This window comes from Genypterus blacodes, unplaced genomic scaffold (assembly GCF_046128005.1).
Source record: "Genypterus blacodes isolate CSIRO-AG114 ecotype Tasmania unplaced genomic scaffold, CSIRO-AGI_Gbla_v1 ptg000067l_1, whole genome shotgun sequence".
NCBI classification, from domain to species: Eukaryota; Metazoa; Chordata; class Actinopteri; order Ophidiiformes; family Ophidiidae; genus Genypterus; species Genypterus blacodes.
The window spans coordinates 4,262,293-4,281,764 of NW_027466879.1; the positions used below are offsets into that span (position 1 = coordinate 4,262,293).

The 19,472-nt window shown below is 43.0% G+C and overlaps 2 protein-coding genes across 2 annotated transcripts; both read right to left on the minus strand.

The window, feature by feature from the left end:
- Positions 1-88: 88 nt before the first annotated feature.
- On the minus strand, positions 89-10,334 carry tmem255b (transmembrane protein 255B). The gene is given in 9 exon segments (XM_076156274.1): positions 89-501; positions 740-886; positions 1,353-1,512; positions 1,638-1,756; positions 2,502-2,582; positions 3,821-3,910; positions 9,664-9,726; positions 9,823-9,965; positions 10,271-10,334. Coding segments are annotated over 9 exon segments (1,098 nt in total). The 3' UTR covers positions 89-270.
- A 3,258-nt stretch (positions 10,335-13,592) lies between these two features.
- On the minus strand, positions 13,593-18,440 carry grk1a (G protein-coupled receptor kinase 1 a). Its single transcript, XM_076155994.1, has 7 exons — positions 17,739-18,440; positions 15,983-16,110; positions 15,746-15,903; positions 15,233-15,316; positions 14,769-14,893; positions 14,220-14,421; positions 13,593-13,885 (listed from the first exon to the last, which is right to left on the minus strand). Exons 1-7 carry the CDS (start codon positions 18,438-18,440, stop codon positions 13,593-13,595), a joined length of 1,692 nt encoding a protein of 563 aa, XP_076012109.1.
- Positions 18,441-19,472: the final 1,032 nt, after the last annotated feature.

Here is a 19,472-nt window from a genome sequence, read left to right on the forward strand (position 1 = left end):
AGTACTACTACACTACACACTTAACTATATGTGAGTGTCTGGAAGCGAGTTTGAACATGAAATAACAATCTTGTACTGTATATATGAACACACTTAATAGCTGTGAGTTAGTGTTCAATCCTTCAGACACATGAAATGCAGCGTTTTACTTCAGTACAGATGAGGTTTGAAGCTGGATGAGTGCTATCTAGGTCACCCCGTGAAGTCTGTCTACATTCAATCCGCCTCAGCCCAGAGGTGATTCTCAGGACCTTGTGTTTGGCTTCGGGCTCAGCAGGCGTAAGGTGGGGGCTTCTCAAAGTTGCCGTAGCCGGAGCCGTACATTACTGGAGCGTTGGGCGTCAGCATGTAGCCCGCCGGTTCCTGGGAGTCGCCCTGAGACGGAGGCTGGGTGGTGGCCTGTGAGGGCTGCTGGCTCTGGCTGTCCTCAGACGGGCAGGAGGTGGAGGTGGTGCCGCCTCCGTCAGGGAGCAGCTGGGGTGTAACGTAGCTGCTGGTGTGCTGAGGAGAGGAGACATGACTGGGATGTGGATGCATGGAACTTCAGAACATTTGGATGACTTTAGGAATCGGGTTACACTGGTGACAGCCATTTAAACATCTATATCCTAATCTAATTTTCAGCAAAGTAAAGTTCATACTATTGATTCAAGAAGACTAACAGAGCCATCATATACAAACAGTGCACATCTGGTTGTATGAGTGAATCTGATGCCTTTGTTTTGGCCTCGGTGCCTACCTGCATGGGTATTGGATAGTTGGGGTAGGCAGGCAGCACTTGTCCTGTAGGGCAGAAGCCAGGGTACGTGACCATGTGCTGTGTGGGGTTGTACAGGATGTGGGGTGGTGGCGCCGGGCTGGCCGCAGGCGGGGGAGTCGGTTTATTCTGCAGGAAACAGTAAAGATGCTGAGAATCCGAACAGGCACTCAAAGGAGAGGCTGGGAGGCAAATGTGTGACCTTGATACATCAAATACACACTGAATTATAGATGCTGTTAAGTACAATTACAGCCTCCTCTAGGAAGATTAACTGTCAAATTAGAAGGAGTCACAAAACAAGATTGGAGGTCTTGGTGTCTTTGATTTATCTAATACCACATCACCGTTCATATAAGAGAGGTGATGATTGTATGACTGGCCGGTTACTGGAAAGCACTTTTTCAGTTCTTCTAATTGTGTAGTAGTTTTTCTGAACGACAAACTAGTAAAGAAAATGCGCTGTGATTGCAATTTCTGATAATTTTGTGCTTTTTCACTTGGACAATGCTTAATATTTCAGAAAATATGAAAGATATGAACACCAAAGGTCATAGCATCATTGTCCTGAATACCCTGAACAGAAATAGTTTACCAAATGCATGTATCCCCCGAGGAAGGCAGCAGTGATGATGCCCGAGAACAAACCAAACACGTTGAGCACCACTGTGGACCACAGCAAACGGTGCAGGTGGATCACATCCCAGCAGCTGTTGACCCCAGTGAACTCAAAGTACTGTGTTTGATATTCTGGACTGGGAAAAGAAGAGAACAGTCAGTGGGAACCACAACAGTGTGTGTTTCCATTTTCTAGTCTCTGCATGTTGATGTATAGTATACACTGGACAGAATTGAACATAGGTTGTGTGTAAGTCTTCACTTTTCACAGTTGTAGAGGTAGCAGCAGTAGCAGGTGTTGCTCCTCACTTTCAGCTTGCAGGCTTTGGTGAATGAACGGCACGTCACCTGCAGAGTTAGATGTCTGATGAGTTCTCACACCTTTATTCAATGTTTTTAATTTTAAAACAAATCACAAGCCTTATCAGAACGGATGCACAATCATATATTTAATATGTTCTCTTTTTTACGACTGTGTTACAGAATTTGGTTTGATCGAAGGAGAAATTGATGGTTTCTCAGTAAGTGATCCTGTTGCAATAACATATTTTGACCACTAGATGCCAGTAAATAGTTAAGACATTTTGTGACCTGGTCCAACAGGCTGCATGGACGTGTATGTAACAACACGTTCATGACACGTAACAATATCAACCCGAATCAAATAAAACGAGTCTCCATTTACATTACAATAATAATGTAATTTAAACATGGAGTGAATCTGTTTTGCTGGCTTCCATCCATCATTGTGGCTTCAGGTAGTTCATCACCCTAATCTATGGATTTACAACTACAAACCTAAAACCAAACAAAAAAGGTTTAAATTTTAATAATGTCATATCAACTGTGGGTTTGAGATAAAAATCCCCAGGAATGTTAGCAGGAAAATAAATAATTACAACACCGCTGAGTCACAGTCACTCTGTGCTCGGCTCAATCAATCAGCCCACATTAAGTGTGAGAAGAGACTTTTACAGGAGCATTATGGGAATCAAAGTTCATCAAAAAACAGATGTGTTATAATCAATCAAATTCAGTTATCTCAGATTCAACGTGTGTGTGTGTGTGTGTGTGTGTGTGTGTGTGTGTGTGTGTGTGTGTGTGTGTGTGTGTGTGTGAGAATCACCTCAGTTTGGTAGTGGTCATAGGCATAACCGGATCCACTGGCGAAATACTCACACATGTCCCCCAACAACGGTCTGGTGTCCTGTGTGTGTGTGTGTGTGTGTGTGTAGGAAGGTAAGGAAGAAAGCAAAGCAGATATATTATTAGAAAACACAATGTTATACAAACTATGCAAAGGCTGTGTGTGTGTGTGTGTGTGTGTGTGTGTGTGTGTGTGTGTGTGTGTGTGTGTGTGTGTGTGTGCGCGCGTGTGGGAGGGAGGGGGTGATTGATGTTTAATGTATGTTGTGAGTTGGAACGAGACTTCGTGCGATTCTGCACACTTCTCCACATCTTCCTCCTTCTCCAAAGCCGCACCATTAAACTTTAGTGGACTTTGTAGGAGTTATTAAAATAACAGTTTGAGCCCAAAGCTTGAAAGGTGCAATAAATAAGAATTACTGTCCCATAAGAAGGAAATGAATATGATATTCTTCTGCAGGGCTTTGATAGAATTGTTGATCAATATCAGCGACTCAGTGATTACATTTCCAGGGCTGTTTATATTCACTGTCCGCTCACAAACACAATTCATTGGCTAGTGTGACAAACTGGAGAGCACACACACACACACACACACACACACACACACACACACACACACACACACACCAAAGAGCCTGTGCATTCTACAACAGGAGCAAATATGGACTTATGTGAACTAAATGACTTATTTTAAGTCTATGTTGAAACAGTGAGTCAATCAATAATAAATCACCAATATTAAACCTTGATTATTGAATTTTCTCCCTGTACGTTCAATTTCTTTTTTGAAGATTATTGTTTATGTTCCGTCAAATTGTCCCTATGGGCTTGTGGCAGGAATTTGTCGCATCTTCTTGATAGTTGTTGAAACATTGAACTGAATGAAACTGAATCCTAAACCTTAATGGATTACGGATACTTCAGTCCCTTTGGTGTTGATACAGATCAGACATCTTATGGAAAATTGGAACTTTCAAGCAATTCACATAAACACAACCCTTCAGACCAAAGACCCAGATGAAAAGTTACAGATAACTCTTCAATATTCGGACAGTTTTCTGTGATGAGGAGGAAGAAGGGGAAGTTTTTGGACCTATTTAATCAGTTCTGCTCTGCTGAATTTCAGCTCCGGGTGTCTGGATGAGCCAGCAGCACTCTGAGGCTGATTGGTTTGGTCTAACAGTGCAGACGGTGGCAGTTTGGTCTGATTGCGTTTGCAAATTTCATCACAAAAGGCGAGAGACAAACGAGGAGTTCAGTGTGTGGTGAATATGTGTGTAAAGTTGCAATACTTACTATGAACTCTGCTGCAACAATCCCGTCCACAACCGCACAAATGAAAGATGTGATGACTCCGATACTGATGAATATGACGGCTGCCATGAGCTGGGGGGGAGAGAAGAAGGACAGAGGGACATTATTTTGTTAAAACCAGTGTTTGTCTGAAAACGTCTAAGTAGAAATTAAATCATTTCATTCATTTCTTAAATCATATCTGAATATCTGCTGCTGGAGCACAAGTCAACATTTTCTCGTTTGCTCACAAGCTGGTGCTCTGTGTGTGTGAGTGTGTGTCCTGATTGGTCGTCTGCAGTGTCACAGCCGCAGAGCGATAAAGGAAATGTATAGCTTCTTCCTCTGCCAACACAGAGGTGCTTTGTGGGTAATTTATGGGAGAGGAGGTAGCATGTGGGACAGAGGGATGGCCTTTTGTACTAGCAAGGTCAATCTAATTCTCCCAACCTGAGACACACACATACACAGTCATACTCACACACACCCTCACACACACACACACACACCACCCAGATTGTTCCTTTTGTCACATTCACCGACTTCAGGAATATTAAATATGTAACTGGCAGAATCATCAGCCAACAAATACATGATTGAATTCTACTTTAATCAAATGTTCCTGTCTGTCTGAAAGATGTATGATGGAATAATGTGTGTTTGTCATACACACTCCTGTGTATTCACCTGATGAGCTCAGATGTCAGTCAACATCACAAACACCCAAATACACACAATCACACACTGATTCATAATACAAGCAGCAGTGCTCTTCTGTATAGTTGTTACTGTAAATGTACTGCACAAACACACGCGCACACACACGCGCACACACACACACACACACACACACACACACACACACACACACACACACACACACACACACACACACACACACACACACACACACACACACACACACACAGCCAGCTGTCTGATCACAGATGTCTGATCATAAAGTGTGTCACTGAGAATCATTTGGAATCTAATCAATCTCCCCTCTAGGACATCTATCGATCTATCTATTTATCTATCTATCTATCTATCTATCTATCTATCTATCTATCTATCTATCTATCTATCTATCTATCTATCTATCTATCTATCTATCTATCTATCTATCTATCTATCTATCTATCTATCATCGGGAAATCTATAGGAAATTAGTAGAAGTAAGAATTACAATCTTACAAGGATGCTTTAGAATGAATTTGCGTCGACCAAGTGAATGAAGATCCGGTGTGAAAAAGCAGCATTTCTGGATGGACTTTATCTCACACAGGCCCAGACTCTCCACTTCATTAGCGGCTTAAATGACTCCACTTTTATGGGCTGCAAGTGGGAGATGAGGCCGGCCCAGACAATAGAGCCTGACAACTGCATTACTTCACATTACCTTACACCAGCTGCCAGCACATAAAACATCTCAACACACACACTGTGTCATCCAAACCTCTCAACTCCCCTTCCACTGTGTGTGTGAGAGCGAGAGAGAGATCAAATAGAGTATACAATTAAAGAGATGCCGACATAGATAGTGTGGGAAATATAAAGTAGGATACAGGGATGGAGCAGGATGAGATTAGTGCCAAACCTGAGTGAACTGGGAACTTCATTCAGCTCGTTCAGGTGATGACAAAGTGAGACATAAGGAAATCAATGAAACAAGTGCCAATTCTGTGCGACTCATTCTCTCACACTGGAGTGCAAAGTGTGGCCTTTGTGGCACAGAGACAAGATTAAGGACACGCACAGATGTCGCTATGCAAACTGAGTTGGTTTGAGCTTTAAGCCCCACAATGCATTGCACATTCCAGGACAACTACTTTCATATTTCACATTTGATGCAGTTTATTTGCAGAACAATTATTTACTGCATACGTTAGCAGCATACTCCGAAGATTAGCATGTATAGTGGTATGTTGTAATACTTATAATTGTGTGTTACAGGCAAACAGTACAGAGGAACAAAGGGACTCTAGATGGCGCTGTTTCTAATTCAAGTCATTCCAGCCAAAGAACAGCAAACAGCAGAAAAGTCAGAAAATACATTACAGACATTAAAGACAGTTTGCTTTTGTTCTTTAATGTTTAGTTTGGCCAGCCTGATTTGAAGTTGGTGACATTATTGGGCAGCGTAAGTGGGACTGTTTATATCAAAAGAAAGTAAAACACATTCAGAGTTGAGAATGATCCAAGTGTCTGGACACTGGTGGAGAATGACCGGTGTGCACTATAGCAGAACGCCTTGTATTTTATTCTGAAAAGCTCTCTAGTCTACATTTGGCTTTGGCATTAGCTCAGAGCTCACTAAATGGACTGCAAAGAGAAACAGAGAAATTTACTGCTGGTGCCACTCTGGAATGGCTCAGAAGAAACGAGGCCATCTAGAAATTCCACGGGGGCTAAGAAAAGACTAAGACACAAGATTAAAGTCAGAGGAAGAGTCTTTTCTTGCCAAAGGGATGAAGACACAAAGAGGAATTTAATCACAGTCAGTAAAGATACCTATCAGCTTATGTAACTAAAGCCACTGACCGCTGCAAGTCCTTTACTGCTCAGTGGTCAAGTGACCAACCATGACCAAAGCTGGACATGCAGGTAATGAGGACTGGACATTCCACGACCTGAGGAGTAAAATACGGCACTTTAAAGATCCGTTGTTCTTTACAAGGTGAGTAAGAGGTCGCGAGCGTGTGAAATATAAGGAGTAAGTATAGAAAGTCTGCTGGATCAGAGGACATGAGCTGCATGAGGCCGTTAGTCATGAAGGAATGTCTCAGTGCATCAGGGCGCTGGAGCTTGTTATAGAGACCAGCAGGATAAACGCAGAGGGAAGAAAGAATTTCATGCTTCACCATCATTTTGACCATTTTGGAGGAGACAAGATGAAAAGTGGTGACATGAGTCAAACCTCAATTAAGATTTTTTAAAGCGTTTATGGAGGAAAAAGTCAATGAAGCACAAATCTGTATTTCAGCCGCAATCTGCCTCATTATTCACACCGAGGTCCTGCTTCACTTTTATGATGTGAGCTCAGTGTCTTAAAATGCAAATCAGCACAAAACGGAGAAATATGGGTTCCCAAGAGGAAAGGTGACACTGGCAGATAGTGACAGTGAGCCTGTAGAGGGAAGCAAAGGTACCATGCACATCTGTGAAGGCCCCATTAATGCTGAAGAGGACGTGTGCAGTTTGGAGCAACATATGCTGCCATCTAGACCACGTCTTCCTCAGGGACGTCCCTGCTTAGTTCAGCAAGACAAGGCAACGCCACATGTGATGTAATGAAGCACAAAATAAGACAGCGAGTGTTGAAAAGAAGTGAAAAGGTGAACACCCACCCATCTCCATGTTTGGCAGGCATCAAATTACTTTATTTTTGTTGCTGCAACACCACATCAAACATTTACTACTTATGGGGTCAGAGGTCAGCGGACTGTGAGATGCAGGAAGTAAGAGATGCTTCGGTCTTATCAGGTGTCACAGCTTTGTGTGTGGTTAGTTGTTCTTTAATGAGCAACCTTGTCTCTTATCATGTTACTGTAGGAGCCACTGACTCAGAGGAGGGAAGCAGGTACCTGTTTGTGTGTGAATGTGTGTGTGTGTGTGTGAGGGAGCGTGCGGAGTGTGTGTGCGTGCTTGATAAGGGACATCGTAGCCTGACGCTGGTGTGGCTGCGATTGTGCTATTAAAGTTTAAAGCACGGAACTGGGAGCAATGCCGAAGAGGCGGACAGATACTGCAGCCGGTAAATGTCTTTGTCCGTCTCCATCGTCTGTGGACGCTCGCTTACAACCAAACTGAGGCCACCAAACAGGACCACAGAGGCTGGAAACCTGCAGGACATATTGAGCTTCTTCATAAAAACTGTCTATCTCTTTCTTAAGTGTTGCTTCGGCTTGTTATTGATGTTAGGTATGTTCCTGACGTGTGTCCACACACACACACACACCAAAATACTCTGTTACTCACAAAAATGCAGCAGGGTGTTTATATAACCTGAAGAGACACAACACACTGTAGCGTAACGTAAGACAAAGTGAAACCCTGGACACCACATGAAACATTTACATGCATCTCACACACACCACACAGGCAGGAACACACACACACACACACACACAAGTGCAGCTGCAAGTCTTCTTCCTAAGTCTCTGTCTAAATTGTATGACTGGAGCATTCAAACTTGCAATAAGTCTCTCTTTCTCTCTATTTTCCCACAGTATTGTATCGTGGATGTAACATTAGCGCTCTCCATCATTTAACTGTTCCTTCGTCACTGTTCTTCATCCCCCACTTAGCAAAATGACACGTACCCAATATGATAATTAGCACAACAAACATGGACTCGCAATCTGCTAAAGTTTCTGTGACACTGGTGTCATGTCGTCTCTAATCAATGCAGGAACTCAGCACAGCCAATCTCATTCCGGGTTTCCTGTGTTGCAAAGGTGATACAGACATTAGGACTTAGATAGTTATTGGCCACTAGGTCACTGGTCGGAAAACTGGGTTAGTCCACCTTAAACCTGAACCTGACGGACACTGTTTTCACCCTAATTCATCAGTGAATCCGTCAAAACTTAATTGCTTTATTCATTTAGGTACAAAAAGCCCATTTATCATGCACAGTTTCTTAGTTAGGATAAGTATTTGTTATTTCATATCACTATAAATGGAATAATTTATGGTTTTTCACAGTTATTCATCAGACTCAGATGTGATTTATAGATGTCACCTTGAGCTCCAGGGTTTGTACTGGGAATGTTTTACTGTTTTATACACAAAAAGACTGATTGGAAAAATAACCAATAGATCAATCATATGTCACTATGAGGTGGCTGCAGTGGAGCGGCTGACGTGATCGTTTGTGTAAAACTCTTCCTGCACAGAGGAGCTTGGATGTTATTATGTCCCCGTCTGCAGTGAAGGATCCATGTCAGCCGCTGGCCAATGCTAATGCAGTTTGCCCTCTTGTCACTGGAATCCTGAGCCAATCACATTCACTTTCCTGACCACAAATCCAGTCACGACCAATGACCAGGTCACGGAGGACTGAGAGCGACATTTCACCAGAAACAACATAATCAGATTTGGTTCTCGCTCATAATAGAGCAATTTCTCGTAAACAGTTTAGCGAATTTGAAAATCTGTAACATAAGCCCTGAAGTTATGGTACATAGGGTATGACCCATTTTCCCAGAACAACCACTCATACTGGAGTCACCTTGAGAGAGGCAACCACCGGGATATTTCACAATTATCAACCGATCCGTTCATGTTATACCTGAAGAATGCAAAGTATAACAACAAGACAACCTTCACCTGCGTCACACTGAGATATTCTACCACTGAGTCAGAAGCTCAATAAATAAATGATGATTTATCTACATCCACTGTCCCACATGCTGGTCACTCATTCTGGCAGGTCTCATGTCTGGACTGTACAATAAAACCTGGACGCAGCCGTTTTAAAGGTCCTGACTTAGATTTTCATTTTAGATCTTTAGCAAAACCAGTTTTTAGGTCTGATGGGATTTAATGATCATTGTTACTGTTGTCTATTGTGAGTCTAATATGTGTATTTTGTACAAAAATAAAACAGACATTGCAATGCTTCCAAGTTCTCGGGCAGTGCTACATTATCAGTCACTATCATCAGCAGAAACTGACGTAATTGTTCTAACTGGTTATGTAACTGCATTCTCCACAGACTTAACTACTGTAACAGGTGTAATGGTGTCACGTCAACTTACAGGGACATTTTGTAACCAGTGTGTCCTCCTTTGTTGTCTTATTGTCTGGTCTACATGATATGAGAGCGGGGGGATCAGACTCACCATCGGTTTGCGGTTTTCCACCAAGTGGATGCCAACAATCCCCAGGAACGCTCCAAAACTCAGCTGAAAGAAGAAATGATGGTGGATGATCATGACTGGAAGACATTCAAAAGGATGGGCGGGTCACTGGAGGATTGTGAGGGCAGACGTGTTACTCACAGTGATTCCAGGATAGAATCCAGTGACGACGACATTGTCAGTGCGTGTGGCCGAGATCAGCCCCACCACCAGGATCACCACAGCCAGAAAGAGCAGAAACACAGTCACCCACAGAGCTGTTTTCCTCCGCCGCTGGTAGTGGGCTGAGGATGGATGAGGAGAAGGTGGAGGAGAGCACATGGGGAGGATTTTGGACACTTCTGAGCACTTTATTCATTCTCTGTAACTCCTATCTTGAACCCCTTAAACCCAAATCCCAAACCTGAACCCTGCCACTGCTGATGACACAACATCGTGCCAACTGTTACTGCTCTGAAGATAACATGAATATTAAAGGTCTCTCGTGTCAGATAAACTCTTAATTATTTAACGTATGACAACAGAAGCTTAAGGAAATGCACACACACACACATACACACACACAATGTCAAATCTATCACACCAGTACCTCCTGGCAACAGCTCGTCTGTCGTTGTTTGCTGGTTTGTCTGCTGGATTTCTGGCTGCTGCATTTCTACTCAGTCAGAGCGAGTTATCCCAAATGTAAAAGGAGACCACACAGCTGGACCCAAAGCTTTTAGTGCACTAAGTCTTGGTCCCAGTGTGGTTCAGAGAGTCTGCATCCTCCTCGACGTGCCTGAGGAGTCCACAGGTACCAGTTAATCTACAACTATAAGGTTTGTCTGTAATTATAATCCAAACATTTTATGAAGCGTGTGACATCTTCAGTTTCCAATGCGTTCTGTGAGTGTACACACGCAGTGAGAGAGAGAAGGAGGGAGAGAGAGGGGGGTGCAAGTGAGCGAGAGCCAATCAGCTCACAGTATTCACCAGTAGTAATAAATAATGTAAATCCAGGTAATACACAATATATCAACACAATTAGGGAGTGTGTTATTACGATAATCCCTCGGTCAATGAGCCTGACCAAGCAGTGAAAAGACATCCACCTCACCTCACTTTTATCTAAATGTTGAATAAGTAACCATAATTTACTGCATGAAGGTAAAACAAAGCAGAACTATTGTTGCTACAGTTACCACATAGAGGAACATTGAAAACTTTGCTTTGTGCTGACTCTGTTTAATAGCTTAATATGTCAACGGCAATCATAATACTGCTGTATTGTATAATGCAGAAAATAACTTATAAATATATCAATTATAAGTCTAGTTTTGTATTTGTAAATTGTATGCATGTTTTTCATCACGGTCATCTGTTTGGAGGGAAAGACCTCAGAAATGACTCAATGATGATTGAGTGATTGAGCTCCATATTCGTAGACGCTTATTATTGCAGTGTGTGTTGCTGGAGCCCATTGGGTGGTTAGGTAGCGCCACCAAGTGGTCAGATTGCAGGAGTATGGTTTCTTCTTGTTAAACTTTAAATCAGTAATATAGAGAATGATTGAAATAAAGTCCTAATACACAGTCTGTCTAACATAATCATTTAATAAAACTGAAGATAATTCTAGATATCAATTTTAATATTTATCAAAACATCTCGGCGCGAATTACACCGAAAAAGCTGCTGTCGGTGGAAACCACGCATGCGCATTAGAGTCACTGTTCAGTCCGCTGTGTGTTGATTAAAGATCCTCTCCAGTTTGGCGGTGACGTCTGCGGACTAAGCCACTCTCAGCACATGGACACACAAACATAAACGTCGCCCTTATAGATAAATATATACTTTAAAAATGCAACTCTGACATATGAATAATTTTTTCCGAGTTTCTCATTGTATGTCATTATGAGCCTACCATTAGAAAGAAACAAAACCTCTTTAAAAGCAGGAATGTTCCCCCCCTCCCCCAATCAGTCACGGATCAATTAAGTTCACCTGGACATGTGTGTGTTTGTTTTCCCACAACAAGATGACAGCAACAGGTAGGAACAAAACGCAGCCGGCAGTGCTTAGTAGGAGGTTGTTTGCCGAACTTGATATGTTTCTTGCTGGGTGTTGAACACTGGATCAGAATTAGCAGCTAAATTACTATTTAATGAAGGTTAGGCTTTGAAATGGACGAACTAGCAGCTAATGCTAAACATTTATTGTGTCATTCTTTAGGTAAAAAGGACAAAGTAGAAGCTAATGTAATTTGCAGTAAAGCTCTAACATAGAGCACACTAGCAGCTAATGTGGCCCTCGTTTTATCTTTTAGCTTGTAATGATAAAGCTAGTGTAGAGTAGGTGCCTCCAGTCCAGACAGGACTGACTCGACTCTAGTTGCTGAGTCAGGTCATCGTCTACAGCCTGTTGGTATCTTTCACTTTCTCCCATTTCGAGTTTAGCATTACTCCCAACCGTGTTAAGGTCAAAGTTATTTCCTTACAGCCTGTCATGCCTCATGTCTCCACTCTGTGGCGCTGTAGCAACCTCACAAACTCCTGTGGTGTAATTCATCCCCCCTCCAGGTCCGAATCCTGGTGGGAGTACACTGTTTTTTACTTCAGTGTTGATTGCAGATTTCACTATACATCAGATATTCATGAAGTGATTCAACTGAGAGGAGTGTGTCCCAAACTATTAATGTGTCATGTAATCTTCCTAGATGTTTCAAAGCTGATGACTTCACTCGCATCATTTGAGTTACAACACACTTTGATGGAAATAAGTTTTCAATTAAACACCTTTTAAACCCTGCTCCCTTTCATTTATTTGTGGAATGTTCCATTTGCATTCACGCATCACCTGGATTCATTTGTGGAATTTTGAAATGATTCTACTTGTGACTGAAGCAAACCAGTCAACAAATGTGTCGGAGCCAATCAGGCAAGGCAAGCACAGCATGCATCAGATGAGCCAAGCGTTGCAGACTGCGGGAAAGGAGGCTTCCTTAGCTACGCATTCAGGTAAGTTTAGAGAACTCCTTGATTCACTTGACTCAAAAAATGTGTTTATATGGTTTCTTGTCACGAGGAGCTAGTGCGAAGGAGTTTCTTCATGACCTCGCTGCTGTGCACGCTTAGTAAAGACAATAGCCAACGTTGGCTTTATTGATGATGATGGCTAGTAAGCTGTTATTGTGTTTACTCCAGTTCCCAGCATCCTCTATTGGCCAACGCAAGAACAAGATTACACCAAGGATGCTTAGACATCATGGAAGTTGGTGGTTATTCCATCTCTTATCTCACATTTCCAAATGAACATTGGCGACGACTCAAGGCGACATAAACACAAAACGTGAATTCTTTATGGCAAAATATTTATTTGAACTTATTATATATAGAATATTCTCTGCAGCAGTGATAGAAGCTTATTTACACACGAGGCTGCAAAATAATGGGTTTATATACAGCACTGAAGCATGGAGTGCAAGTAACCACAGATAAAACTGCACTACAGTAAAGTAGTGATGATGAATATGAACTAAACTGTTTTTTAAAAGAAAAAGCTGATAAAGCATCATTTGAAAATCAGGTGTGCACTTGACCAGGAGCTGCTGCCTGTCAGCTCTCAAACACCTAAACTCACCTGATTCAGCTCATCTGCTTGAGGAGCAGGATTGGGACATAAGTAAGTGTTGGCTATACCACACAAAGGAAGACTGGGAAGAGTGCAGAGCCCATACAGGTGGGTATCTTATCTATGAGGACTGCATTGTTGGAAGCATTAATAAAGTTTTTCATAAGTAAACAATCATCACATTCATTCCACTTCTGAATCAACCATTTCTTTCCCACAGCCTCGTTTATAATGGACCAGTTCATGCTAAATCATCCCGAGAACGGCAAATGTTCCTCTGTGCTCACTGCAGCAGCTGGCCGCTCTTATGACACGGTGCAGGTGGAAGACTTGGGCGGCTGCTCCAGGATGGATTCACGCCGCAGGTCATTGGGTAAGGCGCCGCCAGTGCCCCACACCGTGAGCTCGCCATAGATCCCTGTCTCGATCATCTCTTCTTGCCACGGTATGGCGATGTTCCCCGATGCAAACTCGTCACAGAAAGTCTTGTCTTGGTCTTCCAGAGTCACACCTTTAACTGTGGAAAAGGCCCCAACGTCGTCAATGCTCTTGGCATAAACTCTCTTGGAGTCTGGCACGAAAGGAGGAACAAGAATCCCTGAAGAGACACAACAGGAAAGACAAGACAAGACATATAACTATTTGTTTTTATTGCGTAACCTGTTGGAGCAAGAGCAAGTTTGTTTGCTAATTTAGTTGCATGAAATAAATCTCAAAGTTTAGGCAGCGACACAGAAATTCCGAAAACCCTTTCATCCTGATGCCAGAGGATCACCTCAAAGGTTCTCATGCGATTGATTGTTGATTGATTAGTTGATTGGTATACTATATTGATCTAGTTTCTAGTGAAACCCAAAGAAACAGGGACAGCATGCATGGTGTAGCTGTGTAATAGTAACGTGATGGTTTGGATAAAGTTTATTATCACAGACCTGCATTCATCTTCCTCCAGTTGAGCTCGCCGAAGAATGGATGCGCTCTGAGCTCGTCGCACGACTCGTTCTTGAAGCCGAGCCTCTTGTCGACCGCTTTGCACAGCAAGCCCTCACAGACAGACTTGGCTTGCTCACTGAATTTCTCCGGATAAGTGACCGGATCATTCAGAATCCTCTTCTTAACTTCCTTATTTTCCACCTTGAGCCCAAAAAAACAAGAGATTCATTAATGCATTTACCCCTTCACAGCACAACACTATGAATCCCACTAACCACATTTTAAACCTGTGCAAAGCAATGGTATCAGAACTGTACATAGCATGTTCCTGTATAGCTCATACAGTGAACTGCTTTAAAGAGAGTTTATCAGTAATGTTATCAGGTAACACTAAAGCTCTTCCAAACTTATAGGAGAGGTCAAGGCCTTATTTGTAGTATCAGCATTATACCACAGGTGGGCGAGGTTGAGCTATCAATGCTTTGATACTTTGAAGATTTAGCAGCTCATGACATGCAGCAGAGTAAGAAGCTTTTACATGTCCCTACCTTCTCTCCTCGGGACCTAAAGGGTCCCTTGGCAGCCATGAACTCAAACAGGGTGACCCCCAGTGTGAAATAGTCCACAGAGTAGTCGTACTCTTCTCCCTTCAGCAGCTCTGGTGCCATGAATCCTGCAGGTAGGAAGTAAGGGGTCAAAGCTCAAACTAGTTCTGTAGTCTGGGGACATTTCAGTCAGTCTTGGGATCAATATTTCTCAACTCTTCCACAAAGGTATGAGAAGAGAAACAGAGCATTTCTTTCAGTAATGCTACAATTAAAAGCAACAGTTGGTGGAAAGTGGTAGCTGCTCTTATATAATCCATAAAACCAATCCAACTTTTTGTTAAGTGTACATGAAGTACATGATTGCCTAATACCAAATATACAGTCTTCCTTCTTTCACACAGGTCCTGTTATAAGAACAGCAAAGACCAAATCAGGGTCATGCTGGTGATGTTTCTCTACTGCACCTGGAGTTCCAGCGTAGCCTTTGATTTTAAACTGATCCTCTGCCAACTCCACAGCCAGACCAAGGTCAGAGATACGCACGTTACCTGAGAGAGCAAACATCAGGCCAATGTCAAGTACTCAGCACGTCACAGATATGAATGTTGACCTGCACGCTACGTCTCTAAGCTCTTAAGATCTAGTAGCACGATAACTTGCAGATGCCCTTGTTTTAGAAGTGACAGGGGACATAGTGAATGTGTGTGCTGGAAGTGTGAAGGGGATGTGTAAGTGTGGATTTGACCTCAGGTGACCGAATTTGGGGTCACAGTGGGGATCAGAATCCTAAAAATTATAGCATAAATTCCTAACACTGTCGTAGCTCTTACAAGCAGCTAGTTTGATATCAGTTAAATTGGTTTTCAATCACTCCAGCTCAGCCAAACTTGCGTGAACTTCCAACAGCACAATAACAGCACTTGTAGGATTCAACTAGGATTCAACAAATCATCTTTTGTTGTGAGAGTGTGTGTGACCTTGGTTATCCAGTAGCACGTTCTCTGGTTTGAGGTCTCTGTAGATGATCCTCTTCTGGTGGAGATGCTCCATGCCCTGAATGATCTGAGCTGCATAGAAACAGGCCCGGGACTCTTCGAAGCCTGGGTTGTTCTCGTCCACATTGTAAATGTGATACCTAGTGACATGGGAAAGAGACGAATGACTAGGATGCAACGTGTCCTAGCTGAGTATCAGAGATGTGAACGTGGCCTAACCTAAGGTCTCCTCCGTTCATGATGGTCATCACCAAACAGAGCTCAGTTCTAGTTTGGAAGGCGTAAGCCAACGAGACGATGAACCTGCTGTGGACTCGTGCCAGGATCCTCTTCTCCACCATCGCCCCCTGGAGGACAGGAGGGGAAAACGGATGTCACACCTCACCGCTCATGCAGACTAACTCAGACCTCTGCTCTTTATTTGTAATATCTTTCTGCTGTATGTTCTGAGGGGATGCTGTTATGGGCTCCATCACCACAACCCTTGTTTCTAATTGAACCTACACTTCTCAAAATGGCCTCAAACATGCTCAGCTGCGCGAAGTTCGGCCTTATTTAGCGGAAAGTTTCAGCCCAGGTATGGATACAAGCAGTGACCACCCATGTCTGTAACCTTTGACCCAAGCATCAGCCCTGCCTTTGTTTCCCCTCCATTGATGGACAGTAAGCAGTAACCCTGGGGTTCATGTCCCTGTACAATAACACGTGGTGGCATAAAAAACACACTGAATCTGTCTGGAATTGTGTTAAATTTACACATATGACCATCTCCTCGGTCCCATTCCCTTCTGCCATGTCAGACCAATAGGGACTCTCGTCCAGAGCATATACATTTTTAAACCTGGTGGGATTGCCACTTCATAAGAAGATTAAATCATTCTCATGCTCAGAGCACTAATCATATAAGCCAAAGGTGCTTCATGTTCTCTGCAAAGTCCATCTAAACGCTTAATGATTCAGGGAATAGAATTAGACACCCACAAATTACACCACACCTGTAATTCAGCCACGAAATTGATGTGTCCGAGTGTAATGCAATGCAAAGTATTTGTACAAAATAAATAGTCTCGAAGCCTTGAATACTCAGATCCATAATCTTGGTCAATCTCTTGAAGGTCAGCATACGTTGTAACTGTCTTCAGATTCGGTAACTACAAGTTACTACCACACCTTTGCCACTAGTTTCACAGTATTAGCATTATCAGTAAATACACAATACTGGTGGTATCACTATAGCAACAGGCGGTAACAGAGTTGAAAGGTTGGGCAAATTAAACATAAGTGGCTGTGTGTGTTCAAGCCCCAGGTGAACTCTGGGTCACAGTCTGAGACGAATGGTGTGTGTGTGTGTCGTATCAACGCCCAGACGGCAAAATTCCAAATAGTAAAAGTTCATATACATTGATCAATTGATGTTGGGTGTCTGTAGGAGTTTAAATGAGATAAAACAATAAATTATCAAAACAATTGTGTTCAAAGCCTGCTGCTGAATACAGAATGTGTGCATATTAAAATTCCGATAAGCGAATGGTATTTTTCTTTAAATGAACCATAATCTTGCATTAGTCAAATTATGCTTTATTAAGATAGAGGAATCCAGACGATGCAATTGGAAATTGGTTCACAAAAGCAGGGTTGGATTAAGGCACCGCTGCATCCATTTCCTCACCTGGACTCTTCTTATGCACAGATTATGCAACGTGCCGACAGATTTGGAGACTGATGAAATCCTCTAAATTCTGTACTCGTTTTTGGCCTTAATGGCAGTACAGCATAGACAAATAGTGACTACTTAATAGTAACTGACATGAAGAGAGAATCATGACAGGTGTGTGTGTGATATGAGCACAGATGATTTGGTTTTATCGATTTAAAAAGCAGCTGTCAAGGTCAAAAGATTCACTTTTTTGAAAAAGTAGACATGTTTAGTACAATATGTTTGTTATATATAAAGCCCTCCTGGTTTCATTTCTACCTCATAGCCTTTTCTCTTCTTCAGCCTCTTCTTGTTGAGCTTTTTGCAGGCGTACAGCTTCCCTGTGGCCTTCGTCTGACAGGCAGACACTTCCCCAAAACCCCCTTTCCCTAACACACGGAAATCCAAGAACCATTCCTCTCCCATGGGCTGCATCTCAAGCCACTTCCACTGCAGAAATCGCTTGAGGTACATGCTCTCCAGGAAGAAGGTGTAGGGCACTTCCTTGAGAAAGTCCATCACATTGTCCATGGTCTCGTTGAAAAGGTCATCCTCAGCTTGTTGGTGCTTCTCCTTCACCTTTGTGATGCCATTTTCTGGCAGAAAGGGGCAATAATACTTGGCACCAGGCTCCATGTACCGGCTCAGGATCTTGCTAGCTTTCTGAATACGATCCTCATCTTCGGCCATGTTGTATGCCTCAATATCCTTCCACAGACGAGACGGGCTCTTATATTCATTGTTGGACTCCAGAAACTCTTGGAAGAGACGCCTTCCAATGGGCTGATCCACACAGACTGTCTGAAAGCCCAGATCTAACGTTTCCCTCAGATCCTCGCAGACTGTGATGTGTGGCAGCTTGAGGCGCGAGTGGAACTTCTTGTCCCGGTTAGCTGCAGGGTTGGCGGTGCCGTCAAAGCTCCCCCGGGCGGAGATATAGGCAGAATTGGCCACCACTGTTGTCAGGCCACCAATATCCATGGTGACACAGTGTAGAGGTGAGGAGGAGCCGGTGAGAAATCAATTTGAAGCACAAAAAGCTGCAGAGGATAGGTTCTCTGAGAGGGATCAGGTAGAATGGAGAGACGTCTCAGTCAAGACGTGTACAGAAGAGACAGCTGACAGGAAAGAGACAGATTGAGAATTCCGTCTCACTCCAGTAATTCCGAATATCAGATTCTGCCTGGACTGATGGGCGCAGAGAGCTCACTGGTTCGCTCGATAAGGCGATCACAGGACCTGAGAGTCAAAGTCGTAACCCCCTCCACCCTTCTGCCACACACATTCAGACACACACATACAGATCTACCTGACTCATCACCTTCCCCTGAGGGATTTATCCTCTAACTCTGTGTGCTAATGCCTTATCCTGTACTAACCCATGGGCACAGTGCAGAAGAGCGCCGCACAAATATGAATGAGAGGTGCAGGGGACATGATGGAAAAAGAGAGAGAGGGAGGGAAAGGAGACATGGTATTCACATAGTGGGTTAGTAATGAGTGGAATGCAGTGGATTGGAGGGACACATCACAACAGCCACACTACAGCCATTGTCACAGTAGAGAGAAACGCGGGTGCAAACAATGCTAAGAAAAGCGTGTCAGAGATACATGCAGATAAAGCCAAAAAGAGGTTGAAGTCAGCAATTGCAGTCATTCCTCAGAGGGCTCACAGAGGCTATAGTGTCCAACCATTCAACAGGAAGTGACCCTTGTGATGTCAGAGAGGTCAGAGTCCCTGACATCTCCTCTAACATTCACAAAAGCCTTTATAAAGGTGATTTCACATGATTCACTGTGCTCCCCAACAGCAAGGAACTGAAGTTGGTGGATTCACAGGATTCAGTTTCTAATGTAAAACAATCCCTGATTTTATAATTGAAAGTACCAATTCCATACATTTATGTAGTATAACACCTGGACTGTTGTGGATACTTTGATAGTGTGTAAAACATCTCAAATCCCTTTCTTGTATGAGATACACTGTTGGATTCATTGTAATTGGACATGTTT

Excerpts from the sequence above, each read along its gene's own strand:
- grk1a (XM_076155994.1), bottom strand. The coding sequence starts at position 18,440 with ATGGATATTGGTGGCCTGACAACAGTGGTGGCCAATTCTGCCTATATC. Across the intron at positions 16,111-17,738 it reads AGAAGAGAAAAGGCTATGAG|GGGGCGATGGTGGAGAAGAG; the intron begins GTAGAAATGAAA and ends CCTGTCCTCCAG. Across the intron at positions 15,904-15,982 it reads ATGAACGGAGGAGACCTTAG|GTATCACATTTACAATGTGG; the intron begins GTTAGGCCACGT and ends CCATGTCACTAG.